The following is a 16,912-nucleotide window of genomic DNA, read 5'->3' on the forward strand; positions in this document are numbered from 1 at the left end:
TCTGGCTCCAGATTTGTGCAGTTAGAGATTAAACCATGCTGCCCTGTGTCCTTTGTGAGCCATGATACAATCTTTGTTTAAGCATTACCAGAAGCCCCCATGTTTCATTTCGTATCCTAAAAATAAACTGTGAACACATTCAAAGCAAATTCCCAGAAAAGATAACGTATCTCTTTCAGAACTGACATAAAAGTGAAAAGAACGTGAACTACCGTATTCTTAGTCTACGGTATTCTTGAATTTGGAAAATGGCTGCTAAATGTAGGCCCTTGATACCATCCCAGGCAATTCTATAAGCCTTTGAGGGAACAGACCTGTTTCCTTATCTTCAAAGTGATAGCGACCATTTAGAATCTAGGTTAAATGCAACTGGAAATCTTTTTAGAAGGACCTGTATTTAATCCCTTGACTGTGAAGTGTAAAGTTGGGGAGTGTGAGAGTTTCTTAGAAAGAAGTAATTATTGTGAGCTAAAAGTTAAGTAATTGAAAATCATGTGTACTGGTTTTCTGATTTGCTAGTCTTTCTAGACAGTATTTCTGTTGGTGTGGCTGCAGAGTTGCAGACACCATTTGAAGTCCATTTACTCTGTGTGTTTAGCAATACCAAGACATACCGATGCCAGAGGAGAAGAGTAGCCCCCGGGGCATGGAGTGGCTGTGGCATTCCATTGTGATAAGGATGTATTTGTCCTTAATTGCCAAGAGTGCCCGAAACTATACCCAAGAGGCGTCATTGGGAGCTCTCCAGAATCTCACAGCAGGAGGTGGCCCGGTAAGTCTTGTGCCAGCTTTTCTACTTCTTAAAATGAGGGCATTGTAGACCTATCCACCTTAGGTGCGGAGGTGAAGCCACCAGGTAGGAGCAAGAATTTCCTCCTTCCAGCCATGACAGTTCTCAGAAACCACCAGGGGCTCAGCCTTCCACTACCTTGAGCCCCAGTTTCTGTAAAGCTGCATCAGACTACAGTTACAAAAACAGCACATTGACTTTTATATTGCTTAGTTCTTCTTCCATTACAGTCCTCAAAATCCTGCCTCAAGCTAGTCAAGAAAAATACAGAGGGAAAGGAAGGAATTTCTCATATCGTGGAACTCAAATGTTTGGGGTGGGTCTGTCTTCTTTCAAGATTAGTCTTGAATGCCTCACTCTGTCTCTAGATTCTGTTTCCTGGGTGCCCATATGGTAATGAGGATAGCTAGGAATGACGACAGACATACATCTTAACAACCTGGTGTCCTCACAAATAGTGCTATTAAGAACTCATCAAAGATGTCTCACTGGCCCAATTTGTATCTCAGCTGGGCTCTGGGAGGAGACTGTGATGTTCATTGGCCTGGTCTGGGTAAAGTGCCCAGCACTTTGCACTGCAAGGTCACTTGCCTCTTGCATTGCCTATAAAGAAACGCTCCTTTGCAGAAAGTCAGTGTGCTCACACCAAAGAAGTTGTGCGTTCTTCGTGGTAAAAGCAGTGCTGTCTAGAATAGCTTGGGATCTGAAAGGCGTCTGCACATCTGTGTCTTGGGAACCCATCCACAGGGCAGAGCTCATTCTCTTTCCAGTGACTTACTTTCTGTCATCAAAGTCAAAGCATATGGCGGAAGGTTTTTGCCTGTGCCGTATATTGTGTTCCTGTTACGTGTTTCTATGTTGTATTTTAAATCATTATTAGAACTAAGCTTATGGTTACCTTTATCATGATGTAATCAGTCCAAAATAGTTCATTACAAAGCCAGTCTTCAGTTATATATCCCCATAGATTAAAACACTCATCAAGGGAACAGAAACATTTGAGAAAATGTATTCATTCCCAATATAAGTGTCTTAACATAGAAGCTTGTTTGTTTTAAATAAAACTGTGAAATGATAAAGCCATCTTATCATCACACTACCGTTAAGAATACAAACCATCATTTATTTGATTTGTCATAAGCATGCTTGTGAACAAAGAGAAAGAAAGAACTCCATTGTTTCCAGAAACTCAGGGTCTAGCAAGGGAAATATGGACTAAAGTAATTTACCTAGGTAACTGCAGACCAGTGGTAAGGAAGGGGAGCCATGTGAAGAAGGACAGCATGAGCCACACCAAGGTGTCTGAGCACCATTCTGAAGGCAGCAGACACCATTACAGGTTAAATCAGATGGGGTTTGAAAGAAGGTTTAGTCCAGATCTGCCATTGTGTTTAAAATCAGCAAGTTTTTGTTGTTGTTGTTGTTGTTGTTGTTGTTATTGTTGTTTTTTCATGTATATGAGTGTTTTGTCTACATGTATGTCTGTGTGAGGGTGTCAGATCCCCTGGAACTGGAGTTAGAGACAGTTGTGAGCTGCCATGTGGGTGCTAGGATTGAACCTGGGTCCTCTGGAAGAGATGTCAGAGCTATATCCCTCCAGACCCTTGGTTACAAATCTCTCTCTCTCTCTCAGACAAGGTCTCTTACATAGCTCTGGCTGTCCTGAAACTCTCTATGTAGACCAGGCTGGCCTTGAACTCACAGAGATCCACCTGCATCTGCCTCCCAGGTGCTGGGATTAGAGGTGTGCATCAGTACCGCTTGGCCTAAAAGCATCAAATTTATTAGCACCATTGAGGTCATGGAGAGATTGGATGAATGAGATTGCAGAGATGCTAATCAGAAAATGTACTACTTATTCTAGCAATGTAAAAATCTAAAAATCAGACAAAGCAAAAGCTAAATGAACCCAACATCAGTTTCTCATATTCTCAAAACATCAGTACTCCTAGCATCCAGGGTTTCTATTACATGAGCCTGCCATAGCCCAATAGAAGGTAAATGCAACCACATAAATCAAGCCCTACTTATTACAGTTACACTCAGACTCTATTTCACAAATCTTCAAGCCACAGAATATTTTGAAACTCCGTTCTCCATTTCAGATGGAATCTATGGATCCACATTCTTTATAGCAACTGGATTCCATGGCCTTCATGTAATTATTGGGTCTACATTTATTTTAGTGTCTCCTTTGATAACTAAAATTCCACTTTCAATCCGAACATCATTTTGGCTTTGAAGCAGCAGCGTGATGTTGACACTTTGTAGATGTAGTTTGACTTTTACTATGTGTATCTATTTATTGGTGAGGATCCTACTTCCTTAGTATAACCAGTACAGTTGACTTCCAGTAGTTAGAACTAGAATTTAAGCCAGAAGAAGGTCTTTAATGTGCTTATTGTACTTTTCATCACTGTCTCCCTCTCACTTCTCTTGGTCTCCATTGCCATCTGACTCCCCCATCTTAACATTTATTCAGAAAAAGCAAATCCATACGAATGTGGATTTGATCCTATACGTTTAGCCTGTCTTCCCTTTTCTATAAAATTTTTTCTTGTAGCAATTACATTCTTTCTATTTGACATAAGAGATTGCACTCGGGCTGGAGATGTGGCTCAGAGGTTAAGAGCACTGATTGCTGTTCCAAAGGTCCTGAGTGCCACGGACTGACCCACCGGGAGTACCACGACCGTAGGAGAATCAGGGCTTGGGTAGTCAGGAAGGCAAGGATTCAGCGACTGACAGACCGACAACACACTCAAAAGTGGTTTGAATTTGCTGCAATTTTACTTCTGCAAATCAGTAGTTTATATACAGAAAACTATCAAGTCATACAAGGAACAACAAGAGCTTGGCAATAATTCAATTACATCATCTTTAAAAACAGTAAGCATATAATTATTAATCGGCGCTAGACATATCCCTTCACTCACAAGAACTTTATGACCCAAAGAGCAGTCTGTGTTTTTTAAACTTAGTACAGTTCCTTGACTTGTGTAGGCTTCTTGCAGCTGTGTCCTTCATCTTTATCTCAGCCGCTCGCTAGTTTATTATTCATTTTTACTTTTCTGGTTCTCATGACCCACTTAGCCAATTTGGATGCTGCAGATCCTCCCTAAGTCTTTCTTCAGTTCTTTACCATATATCTCTTCTAATATAAAACCTTTTTACCTGCTGGAATATGGACTCTTATACTTTTACACCTGTAAGGGGAAAGGGTTCTGCTGTAGTCCTTAAGTTTTCCATGCTGAACTTCCTCAACAGAGGGGCCCACCATCTGCCTCCTATGAGATAATGTTTTCTGCCATAAATCACTTTAGTTGGGATTCCTAAAGGATTCCTAGTGGGTGAGTGTTCATTCCCTAGAAGTGCCTGAACTATTATACTTTCTATTATCTAGCGGCTTGAGGCTTGAGGTCTTTAAGGAATAGTTCATTCTGCTATATCTAAATAAGGTCCATGTCCAGCTTCCCCTTTTCTCCATAGTTCACAACCCAAGCATTCATTAATTTTGGCTGTGTTTTATAGATTAATTAGAACATTATCAGAAAAGCAGTTATACAGAACCCATAGCCCAGGGAGCTCATGATCTGTGAAGCACATCTCCTTCGAGAAGAAGGCATAACACGGGCATTCTGCCGGGGACCTCCAGGGAGCTTAGTCCCGTGGGACACGTATATCCCGTCCGCTTTTATTGACATAATTGTTCATGTCACACGGACGACACTGGAGTTGGTGTGGCACCTGAGTTCAGTTCCCAGCAACCACATGGTGGCTCACAACCATCTGTAATGAGATCTGGTGCCCTCTTCTGGCCTGCAGAGATACATGAATGCAAAACATTGTATACATAATAAATAAATAAATCTTTAAAAAAAAAAAAGAGAGAGAGAGATTGCACTCCTACTCCCCCTACCCTGAGCTATTCAAACACCCAATCTTAAAACTATAACATTCACCGCTTTTATCCTTGTATATATCTAGGCCTCACCTACAAATGACTACAAAAAAGCCAGAATGGGCCAAATAACATTAGTAATTAGTTTAACTAAAATTAATGATTTCAACTCATTAGATTATGATGATAATTACCAAAATGACATCTGTGGCTATCAGCATCACATTCGCCTTCACTTTCTCCCTTCTAGGAACACAGACCTCACCTCATATCAACCCTCCTATGTCCTGAAGGCATACTACTTTCATTATTCATCACAGCTACAATTACATTCCTCAACTCCCACTCAATAATAATATTCCTAGCCGCCATCGTAATTTTAGTCTTTGAGGCATTCAAAGCAGCTGTAGGACTAGCCCTTCTAGTTAAAGCATCCAGCACATACGACACAGATAACATACAAAATCTCAACCTACTACAATGCTAGAAATTATTTTTCCCTCACTTACACTTCTCCCCTTGATCTGACTCTCAAGTTTAAAAATATATGAATTAACCTAAGCTCCCACAGCTTCCTGATTAGGTAATTACTCTAACTATACTATGACAAAACAACACCAACAGCCTAAACTTCTCACTTACTTTCTTGGAATGACAACATTGTTAAGGGAGACGGGCGGCATTTGTGTGATAGCTCAGGGAACTCTGGCTTTAGCACAGATGCTAACAGGAGACAGTTGGTGATGTGAGGTTTAGGGATTAAAGGGTGGGATAAAGGGATTAATCATGGAGATAAATGGGCAGAGAATAAGAACAAGAAGCTATTTGGAGCTCTACGCCACATAGGACGATGTTTTTCTGGTTCTGTGTGACAGTGAGACTGAGCAGTTGATATATGGAAAGAATCGAAGCTGGAAGCCTAGGAGTGTGAAATTGTTAGTTTGCTCAGCTGCATGCACAGGAAGGAGAGGACTGGCTGACAGCCACTCTTCCTAGACTTCAGATAAAATGTGCATTGAGATGGCACTGGGGAGAGAGGAGTGCCCATCCTTCCTCTTGACCCAAGGTCTGAGATTGTACATAATAAACAGCTTCCTCTCTGGGTAGCTCTGGAGAAGGAAACTTCTTAGAGGATAATAGGTGGAGGAAGACAAATAGTTATTACAACATAACAACTATTTAAAGTACTAATAATTCACTTCCTTGAGCCATGGAAACTTTGACACTCTAGTAAAGTGATGTACAATTTCCCGAGGAATATTGATTATAAACACAAAAATAGTTTTAGAGATCCTACATATTCCACCATCTGTGCTCAGCTTTACATTAAGAATGTCAATTCTAGAAAATAGAATTGAGAAAATGAAGAATACAGATGGTGGTAGGAGTCAGTGTTTATATGAGACAAAAAAAGATAAACATCCTAAAGAATGATTAAGAATCACAAGAATTATTGTCATGGTAGCCTCATATTAACTTCAAACGGAAGTTTCATATAAAGTTACAGACACAAGCTAAGGCTATAGCACTGAGATCTCTTGATGCTAGAAAGAGCCAGGTTAGTATTTAGATCCTGAGTAAGATTTTCCTAGACCTGGGCCAGCGGGAGCCTCGGATGAACAGACTACGGTAATCCCTGCCAGTGCTAAGAAGGCAGAGGCAGACAGATCTCAGTGCGAGGGAAGCCTGGTCTGCAGAGCACGTCCAGTGGGAGTAGGGGATACACAGTAAGGAAACGTGATCCAGCTGCAGCATGCTGACTTTCAAAAGCGATGTCCACCTGACTGCTGCACACAGGAACTCACAGGGAGTGTGACAGCATGCGTGAGACCTACACGCGTTCAAGCCAGAGAAAACCCCGGTGGTGGGGCTGGAGGGGCACCGTAGAGTCCCACCTCTAGCTGAAAAGCTGTTGGTATTTGATAGCTGCTGAGGAAAAGAAAGTCAATTTTCTTTAGTGCTATGATCCCTGATGAGTCGGCCATCCCCCAGGGCAGACCCACATTTGATAGGAGTTGGGCAGCACCTATTAGACTCAGTGAGTTTCTTTCCGTCTGTTTTCTTTTTCTTTTTAAAGGAGAATGAGAGATGGTTTATTCTGGAGCCACTACGAGTGGCCATGGCACGAGAACACAGACTTAGGTCACCCCAAATCCCATGTTCCCGTGCGGAAGCAATTCATGAAGTTCTTATAGTTTTACAGAACAAAGAAGTCATAAACCAAGGCAACTTTAAAATACATTGGTGGGTACACCAGAGAAGCAGTATATCAAGATGGGGTTTTAAAAGAAGAAGGAAACTCAAAGCTGGGTGGGTAGGGCAGAGGTGAGGGTGGATCAGGAAAGAATTAGGAGAAAAAGATAAATATAACCAAAATACATTATATGAAATCCCCAGAGTTAATAAAAATGCTTCTTAAAAATCCCAATTCTCTTTTTATAATGCATTGGGTTTATAGTTTAGAAGTAAACAAGTTTGTTGAAATATGTTAGTTACCAAATCTTGAACCAGAAGAAACGGCAATGATAAGTAAACATCAGCTAATGAATGAAGCCAAGTGGTAACAAAGGAAACTTTGTTTTCCCACCTCAGTGGGCAGTCTAGGAAAACAAAGATTCTGGGTCAGTGTAGCAGTGGCTAGCAGCTACCTGGCCAAATTTGACCAAATCCACAAAGATGAGCTTATATTAGATGAATAGTTCAAGAAGATAGAAAAATGCTGTCCTATTAAGTTTGTATGGCTCAAACCTTGATTTCAAAAGCTCAGTACATGAGGACTGGGAGGTGCCCAGTGGCCACACGTGCTCACTTGCAAGCACAAGCACCTCAGTTTGACTGCCCTGCACCCACACAAAGCCAGAATGGGCACTTTGGGTAATGAAGGCATGTGGGTCCCAAGAGCTTGCTGGCCAGCCTAGCAGAAACACCAAAATTCAGGTTCACTGAAACCCTGGCTCAAGGGAATAAAGTAGAGATGATAGAAAACACGTGCTGGCCTCCTCTGTCTTCCACAAGCATGTACAGGGTGGGCACACACACAAATTAAAATTTTAAGTGTAGTACAAAGTAAAGTCAGACCTATTTACTTACAAACACAGATGCAAAAAGTAACGAGTAACCTTTTGTTTTGTTTTTCGAGACAGGGTTTCTCTGTGTAGCCCTGGCTGTCCTGGAATTCACCCTGTAGACCAGGCTGTCCTAGAACTCACAGAGATCTGCCTGTCTCTACCTCCTGAGTGCCAGGATTAAAGGCCTGCGCCACCACTGCCCAGCTGGAAAAATATTTTTATTCAGCAATTATGTTGAAAATCTAAAAGAATTTAAAGAAAATATATGTAAAGTGCCTTCGCTAGCATTCCAGCTTTTATTGTCTCTCAGCCTCTGAACTCTACAGAGAATGTATTTCTCTGATAGCAAATGTGGTAGCATTTACAGGATGTGTCTCAAAACAGATGCCCACATCAGTAGCTCGAATGGTTGTCCAGAAGGAAAATGGTCTTCAGCACACCCGGAAAATGTTGCACGTAGGTGATCCCAGTGTGAAAAAGACTGCCGTCTCCCTGCTGAGGAATTTGTCACGGAATCTTTCTCTGCAGAATGAAATTGGTGAGTTGAGGGCTGCATGTCATAGGTGCTTACTGAACCAGTGATAAGCAGGCCGGGCTTTGCTCCAGTGAGGGAGGGTGGGGTGTGGGGCAAGCTCCCTCCCTCACTGACATTGGATTGTCCTAACATCCGGCCTTTCCTTCATTTGCTTTGATTATTTGCTGAAAAGAAATGTTGGACCGCACTCATTAGTGAGACCCTCGATCTGTGTGCTGCCTCTCACCCACTGGCGGTTCCATCCAGTGGGTCTGTCTTGTGTGTGTGTTTGTCAGCAACATAATTGCAGTTGCATAATTGTGTAATTGCAATTTTAAAATTGCAAATTGGTTTTATGTTCCATATGTAATTTAAACAATAGGACTCATCTTGATTCTGAGTTTTAATAAAACCAGGAATAAGTAAAAATCCATTTCAATACATGTTATGTTTTTAATGAGATTTCTAGCCAGGTAGGTTTTCATTCATTTCATTATTCATCTATGTATGTATGTATGTATGTCTATCTATCTATTTAGAGAGAGAAAGAATGAATATATTGTAGATATAGGTTTAGATGGATGCCTTCCCATAGTATATTGTAGAATGCATTTTATTGGTAAGTGTGCTTTCCTAAAACAACTAAATACAATAGACAACTCCTTTAATTGCTTCTCTTCCTCAGCCTTGTCAGTATGTGTTTCCCTAACCTTGGACTTTAGAAGGGGCCTGCTGCTGTGGTGATGAAAAGGATGTAGCACAGCTCTCAGTGGGGGGCTGGAGCCTTCCTGTTATTTGGTTCAGAATTATTTCCTTGTTGTCCACATAAGTTGTGAAAGGAATACTCATGTTTCCAAGGTCTTTTAGTCTGTGGTTTAACCTTCATATAATAACTTACATCTCTTAAGAGATGTGTGGCCACGATTAATGGGACTCCTGAGCTCACTCAGAACAACCTGTGGAGGAAGGTAGCGTTTCCAGTATTAAAGTTAGAGACATTCATCAGAGAGGGGATAGCTTGTGCACCCTGCAGTCAGGATAACTCTATCCAAAATATCTTTGTAGAATCTTTTTCCACTTTTAAGGTGGAATGGAATTTCTGGATTGAAGAGTATGAAATTTTTAAATTTTTGATATTTTTCTCTTTGGAAGGGTTTCAGCACACTGAGAGTGGGTGTTAGGTTGTCAGATTTGATTATAGAGACTCAGCATTTTTCCATACATTTGTCACCTAATGCCCTGTGACCCCAGCACCTGGGGTGGGAGAGGCAGATCCCATGAGCTCACTGGCCAGCCAGTGCCCTAGAAAGCAAGCTCTGGTTCAGTCAGAGACCCTGTCTCAAAGCCGTAGGTGGAGAGGGAGTAAGGAAGACAGCCGACACCCTGTTTGACTTCCATGTGCATGTGCAGGAGGCACACAAACTGAACACTCATGTGTGTGCAGCACACATGTTCACGCATACACCTGTCCTCCCGCAAAAAAATCTTTCTAACAAAGCATTGTTTTTCTTTCAATTTGTAGCCAAAGAAACTTTACCAGATTTGGTTTCCATAATCCCTGATACAGTCCCAAGTACTGACCTCCTCATTGAAACTACAGCCTCTGCTTGCTATACGTTGAACAATTTAATGCAGAATAGTTACCAGAATGCACGAGACCTCCTGAACACTGGAGGCCTGCAGAAGATTATGACCATCAGCATAGGAGAAGGGTAAGTCCTTAGTACCTGCCCATCACTGTCTCCATTTCCCGCCACCATGACTGTGTAGTGCTCCAGCTACAGGGACCTTTCGCTGAGTCTGCATCACAGATCTGGGCTGTATCTCCTCTAGTTCTTGGTGGTTGGGCAAGGAAAGAACTGAGTCAACCAAGCTATACAGCCATCCATTCTCTTTTAGAAGATCAAGTCAGATGCCATCATTTTTCTTTCTGTGAATTCGGTAATTACTGATGTAGTGAGTTAGCTTCGCAGAGCAATGGTTACGATTTAAGAAAATACAGCTGTGTATTAGTAGGTAATAGAAGGTAATGAAATCTAAAAAGAAACTGACCTCTAGCCAGAAATGGGAAGTTGGTGACACATTTAGAACTGGAACATCAGAAACCAGTGCTGTGTCAAATGCAGTGGGGACTGGGCTGTGACAGTAAGTTCTCTGTCACTCTGCACTACAGACATAGTGATCTGAAAACTGTTTGAACAAGTACTGCCACAGAGTGTATTGTATTAAATGGAAAAAATTGGTTTGCCCCTACAATGGTGGGGTCCTTTAATCTCAGAGGCATACACATTTTCACTTGTTTTTCTGCATTAGAATCTGTAAATATATACCATAAATATACAAATGTAAAGACTATAAGTAAATTGAAAGATTTAAAACATATATAAGTAGTGTGGATTTTTCTCTGTAAATCACTTATTTACTAGCGCCACCCTTATGAGTTATAAAAGAGCCTTTTAAAAGGTGAAATCTGGCTTGCAAAGCTCATCTGCGTGTGACAAGTGGCAACTGTTGAAGCCACTTGAGGGATGTGAAGGGAATGGCCAAAGCTCCACGCTCTCGCTGACCCACGGGCCTCTCTCTCTTTTCAGCTATGCCCCCAACAAGGCCAGCAAAGCTGCTTCGGTCCTTCTGTACTCTCTGTGGGCTCATACGGAACTCCATACTGCCTACAAGAAGGTAAGAACACTGACACTTGCCCTTACCAGAAATCACCATACAGCTGCACTTTCTTCTTTTTTGTATTTAAATAGTTTTGGTGTTGTTGTTTAGATTTGTGTTTTGAAAATTTCATACATGGGCACTGCATTGTCCCTCCCAAATTCAGGTTCTGTTCTTTAAGTATTATTGTTACATGTATTTACATATATGTATGGGTACATACATATATACATGTACATGTAACCTATTGAGTCCACTTAGCTTTGCTTATATCCAAGACTGACCACATGCAGTTGTCAACCTATATAGGAGTTCATCCCTGGAAGCAATTGATTCTCACTCGCTCAGCTTCCCTCTCTCAGCTCTTCATCTAGGAGAAGAATGATGTAGAATTACCTGTCCACATTGGTACGTCAACTGGTAGTGCCATATTGCTGATCTTGTTCAAACAATAGTATTATTGTTCATTTTCCCTGCCATATCTAGGGGACACAATCTATCAAGGCCCTCTGGCTCTTAAAATCTTTCTGTCCCTTCTCCCATGATTTTCTCTGAGCCTTAGATACAGGGGTTGCACTGAAGATTTATCAGTTGTGGCTAGGCGTTCCACAGTCCCTTATTCTATGCATTTTGACCAATGCAGATTTTGATAATAGTCTCTGTATAGAGGAAAAAATAGCCTCTGTATGCTATAAACTGAAGCTTTGATGAGAAGTAAGAACTACACTTATCTGTGGCTATAGGGAAAAGTATTTAGAATACAATTGAAAGTTACATTGGTTTAGGATCTGGCAGTAGTAGGTTCTCCTCTCAGTGAAATGACCTCTCCAGAGTTTACAATACCAGATATGATATCAGTCCTATTGAGTGATCCTTAAGTCCAATTAGACAGTTATTGATTATCTCCAAGATGAAAGTGCCACTTGTGCAGCATTATAGATATCTTGCCAGGTCAGTCATCGTGGCACACAGGCTTTACATCTGGGTAGAACTACTGATCTCCTCTGTTGGAAACTTGCATGGCACCTTCCAATATGTGAGAGCTGTTCCTTAGGAAAGAGACTTCCTAATCAGTTCCAGCTCAATTCCTCCAAGTCCTGTGTCCCGAAGCGTATGGTGTCTTCAGCACTAGGGACTTACCTTCACATCTGGAGGCAGCCACCGAAACAGTCATAGCTTACATTGCTTTGGGAGTCTCTTGACTCCTCTGACCAACAAATCAAGAGGAGGTTTTTCATGCACGGTTCCAGGGGGTTTGAAGATAGTCCAGGTGGTGTACCTTCTGTAAGCTATATATGTGTGTGTACACGGATATCACAGGTAATTTAGGAAACAAAGTAGTGTGACTTCCTGTGTCTTTTCAAACACCCTTAGTGTTATTTATCCTCCTCCTCCACTTTTCCTCCGCATTGCCTCCCCTTCCCCGTTAAAAGCTTTCCATTTCTACCTCATGTCACCTCTGTCCGTCATTCCCATTCAAGAACTTTCTCTCACCCCCCACCTCTCCCCCACCCCCCACCTCTTCCCCACCTCTCCCCCACCCCCACCCCTCCCCCACCCTCCACCTCTCCCCCACCCCCCACCTCTCCCCCATCCCCCACCCCCCACCTCTCCCCCACCCCCCCACCTCTCCCCCACCCCCCCACCTCTCCCCCACCCCCCACTGTAGCGGTAACGCCAGCATTACTGATACCCGTTTACCATGTCTGAGCGAAGGGCTGCGGATTAAAAAATAGAGACAAGAGACAGCGGGTCATTCGTACGATTGGATGTCGAATGCCGTTTATTGAAAGAGGGAAGAAACCTTAAATACATACAGGCTTACAGCACAAATGGAGGAACCCCCGGAGGGCAGAAGTTCACTACCAATGGTCTACATTCCAGACCCAATGTTCTACATTCTTGCATCTAAGTTGTTAACGCCCAAAATGCAGGATACACAAACAAGGAACTTCCCTTAAGCATTCAGAAGGGTGGATACCGGCAGGGAATCTGAATAGGGAGGACATCTGATCGAGGTCAGCAAGCAAGGCCGCAGCCACTCCCAGTCGGGGGCCAGGGCCCGTGGCGCCCACACCCCACCTCTCCCTCACTCCCCCACCTCTCCCTCCCTCCCCAGCCCCCACCTTTTCCTCACTCCCTGGAACCACAGGGGCCTCTTTTTGCTTTCCTGATCCTGCAGGCACTCCAGGCTGTTTACTTACACCTAAAGATTAAGAGCTAGGAGCCACAAAATAAGAGAGAACACGTAACTTGTTTTTAGGGTCTGGGTCACCTCACTCAGTATAATATGTTTTAGTTTCATCTATTTACCTGCAAATTTTATGACTTCATTTTTCTTTGCAGCAGAATAGAATTCCATTGTGTACATGTGCTTTGTTTTTATTACTCATTCATCAGCTGAAGGGCATTTAGGTTGTTTCAAATAATATTCCAACAGCCTTAACAATTAGAAAAATGGAAGTTAAAACTGCTTTGAGATTTCCTCTTACCCTAATCAGAATGGCTAAGATCCAGAGTACGGTTGACAGCAAATGCTGATAAGGACTGGGGGAAGGGAACCCTCATCCACTCCGGGAATCAGCGTGGGAAATCCTCAGGAAGCTAAAATAAGTCTACCTCTGGCCAACTATACCACTCCTTGACATATGCCCTAAGGACTTGACGTCCTGCTACCCAGACACATGCTCAGCCATGTTTATTGCTGCTTAATTCACAACAGTCAGGAAATGGAGCCAACTTAAATGTTCTTCAGCTGATGAATGGATGAGACATTTTCTTATGTGAGGGTTTAATAGCCTTTTATATTTCTGTCTGCTTCTCCCAAAGGCTCAGTTTAAGAAGACAGACTTTGTCAACAGCCGGACCACCAAAGCCTACCACTCCCTTAAAGACTGATGAAGGTGAAAATCAGCTCAGAGACTCAGCTTCCGAGTTCTCCACTATAAAAACTCCCCAAAGAAACACCTATTTTTCTACTAACTGACCCAAGAAACCTCAAAAGCATGCTTTGTTTATATTCTTTTCTATTTCTATCCCCCAAATCTAGAGAATGAATAATCACGATATAATTTTGTTAGGCATCCTGAAGACTTTTACAAGGTTGCTGCTAGAACTTGCTATGGAATCTGTGTTTCCCTGTAGAGGTAATGGACACCATTATCCACAGTTACAGTATATGTGAGTTCATGTGAGTGAGCATCCAAGGAATACCTGAGGAAAGAGATTGTGTGACTAGACTTTTAAAGTGTGATTGACATTTCTATCCTTTGTCTGGTTTTCATTCTTGTCACTCATCTGCATGTTACTTCATTGAACCCCAGATGTGTGTTCAACGACATTGAACAGAACAGAGATGACAAGAATAAAGCTTTGATGGCAAATTGTTTAATCTGTGACTGTTCTTAACCCTCTTGGGTTGGTTTGCTTTGCTTTATCTTTCTTCCTGTAATTCAAATGAATGTAAGAAATGTAGATTCCGGAGCTGCATGGCAATAAGACAAGGGAACTGAGAAGTGGTCATAACAAACTTAAAACCATCGGGTTACAGAGGTCTGCCCACCAGGCACCACTAAGATGAGCAAATATGTGGTGGAGAAATGGGAGAGAAAGAGAAGCGAGCTTCATGTGCTGCGGAGAGAGGCGGAACTGGAGACACTATGGTGGTGAGGAACAGGCTAATGTGAGTGGCTGCATTGCCACTGAAGCCAAGTCATGTCCTGGCCATGCTCCAGAGGTGGCCCTATGGCAGCCGGGGGTCCGTGTTGATGTCCGTGGCCCCTATTACCTCCAAAGGCCATGTGGATACCCATGGCCTGGACTGCCACCCAAAGCCATGTTGATGCCCAAGGGCTGTGCTGAGCTGGCCCTGCCCCTCCATGGCCCTGGGAGGGTTTGCCTGGCCCTCACAGGAGAGCTGGTCCCACCCCTCCGTGGCCGCTGCTTGCAGGGAAGCCGACCCTGCCTCTCACCTGAGTGGGGGTTCCCAGTGGAGACCTGGGCTGACCAACTCAGCTCCCACCCAGGCCCACCCCAACATCTACCCCATCTATGACCAGCTGGAGCGTGTGAAGGGACTGGTCCTGCAGAACCATCGCACAGGATCTCCATAACTGCAGCAGCAGGGTGTCCCAGGGGAGTCTCAGCGCGGTCCAGTATTGATGGTGTAGCAAAAGCCAGACCTTGAACAGACCAACAGCTTGTTGCAATGAACATTTGCAAGTAAAGCTGTTTGGGCAAAAGGGTGCACTGTGTGACACACTGCAGCTCCCAAGGCCACTACAATGATGAATGGATATATGATGGAGAGGTGGGCAAGGAGGAGCAAAGTGGTTGTTTTTTTTTTTTTTTTTTCTTTTCTTTTTGAGGAGGAGGCTACAACGATGGAGGGTGGACAAGGAAGGACTCAGAAATGAATGGTATTGGGGTGCAGGATATGAAATTCTCAAAAAATGATGTTAAAAAAGAAGTCTGGCTGTGCATAAAAACAAATATTGGTTATGAAATTCCATGATCTCCCTATGCATTGTATAAATGGGGTTTTTACTTCAAGAAATCATTTACGTGTAATGTCACTATTGGGTGCTGGTCTCTCTAGGTACAGTGTGATCTGGACTTTTCTGCCCATTGGAATTGGTATAAAAACGCTTTGTTCTTCAGCAAGGTTCCAAGAGGAGCCAAGGGCCACCGAGGGCACCGAGTGAGACCGGACAAGGGCACCGAGGGCAGCTGGTTTTAATGAGTCATAGTGTCAACTTTGTCCAGCTTTGAAAATGTGGCACAGGGCCGCTGCAGCTCATGCCCTCCCCGCTGGCACGAGGCAAGGGGGCTCTGGAGAAGGGACAGCAAGCTATTGTAGCTGAACCCAGAAGTACCAGCCTTCAGCAGCCAGGGAGGTGCGTCTGTGGGAAATGCAGTTTTAACTAGACAGTAATTAGAGCCCTCCCTTCCCATTAGCCCTCAACTACAATTCTGCTGTTTATTGATCCTTTGAAGTCTGACATCATTTACATAGGAAAGTAAAAGAAAATAACCCTTCGGCTACTTTGGTGGGAAAAAAAGGAACACAAAACAAATCCCCATTTCTATCTATTTAAATGTGTATTTAATTCTGTATTACGTTGGAACTTTAAACGTGTTTAATTTTAAAAGTTTCAGCTTCGGTAATTAGCCCAGGTTGAGAAGTTTGTTTTTTTTAAACACTAAATATTTCACCAAAGCTCTAATAAGCATTTAGGGTTCATTTATTTCTCCAGATAAGTGATATAAGCCTAAAAGTTTCTGTGGATTTCTTTGTTTGCTTTTAGTGTTTAATACAGTATTCGGTTATATTAAATACAAAATGAGCGAAAGTGACATTGCCTGAAGTTATTTATGTTTATTTCCAAATTAAAGTTCTGAATTCTTTACCAAGAAAATTTTCCCATCATGACCAAAGTATATAAAAATTGAAAGACGCACAACTGTGTTCACTCTTACAAGGCTTTGTACATTAGATGGGTCTGAGTCTCTGAGAAATTAGCCAGCTTTATCCGTCTCTTGCTTGGCTCCTCTGTTTACAAACAGCCCCTCCTCTGCTCTTGGTTAGCACATCTAGGGAGGGCCTCGTACAGATGGGCACCAGCTTTGACCAATGGTCTGCACCTAAGGCTGTTGTTTCCTGACTGTGCCCCCAAAAGCACTGCATCCCTCCTCATCTATTTGTGCTCTGAGGTTTAAGGGCCGCTCTGTGTCCAAGAATACTAAATAGTTTTCTAGACTGGGGGGTTTCTGGCTTGGGATTGCAATGCAGGAGCATTTGTTTTCACCTGACCGGTCGTCACCCCTATTTATCTTGAAAAGGTTATCCACAAAATAAATAGGGAGTTAACATGTCAAAGGGAAAAAAATTAGCCAGGGCAGACAAACTAATGCCGAGTCAGTCACCCTCTACAGAAGTAAGTCCTTAAAAGAAAACAAAATTATATATGTATATGTGT

The 16,912-nt window shown here is 42.7% G+C and overlaps 1 protein-coding gene across 1 annotated transcript in view; it reads left to right on the plus strand.

Moving 5' to 3' along the window:
• The window catches only part of Pkp2 (plakophilin 2), a 67,567-nt gene extending 53,242 nt beyond the window's left edge, over positions 1-14,325 (plus strand). The window contains exons 9-13 of the mRNA XM_006993017.4: positions 599-772; positions 8,144-8,297; positions 9,796-9,985; positions 10,865-10,952; positions 13,764-14,325. Of these exons, the coding sequence (XP_006993079.1) occupies positions 599-772; positions 8,144-8,297; positions 9,796-9,985; positions 10,865-10,952; positions 13,764-13,832 (675 nt within the window). The 3' untranslated portion in view covers positions 13,833-14,325. The remainder of the gene's footprint in view (positions 1-598; positions 773-8,143; positions 8,298-9,795; positions 9,986-10,864; positions 10,953-13,763) is intronic.
• Positions 14,326-16,912: the final 2,587 nt, after the last annotated feature.

This window comes from Peromyscus maniculatus, chromosome 12 (genome assembly GCF_049852395.1).
Source record: "Peromyscus maniculatus bairdii isolate BWxNUB_F1_BW_parent chromosome 12, HU_Pman_BW_mat_3.1, whole genome shotgun sequence".
Taxonomy (NCBI): Eukaryota; Metazoa; Chordata; class Mammalia; order Rodentia; family Cricetidae; genus Peromyscus; species Peromyscus maniculatus.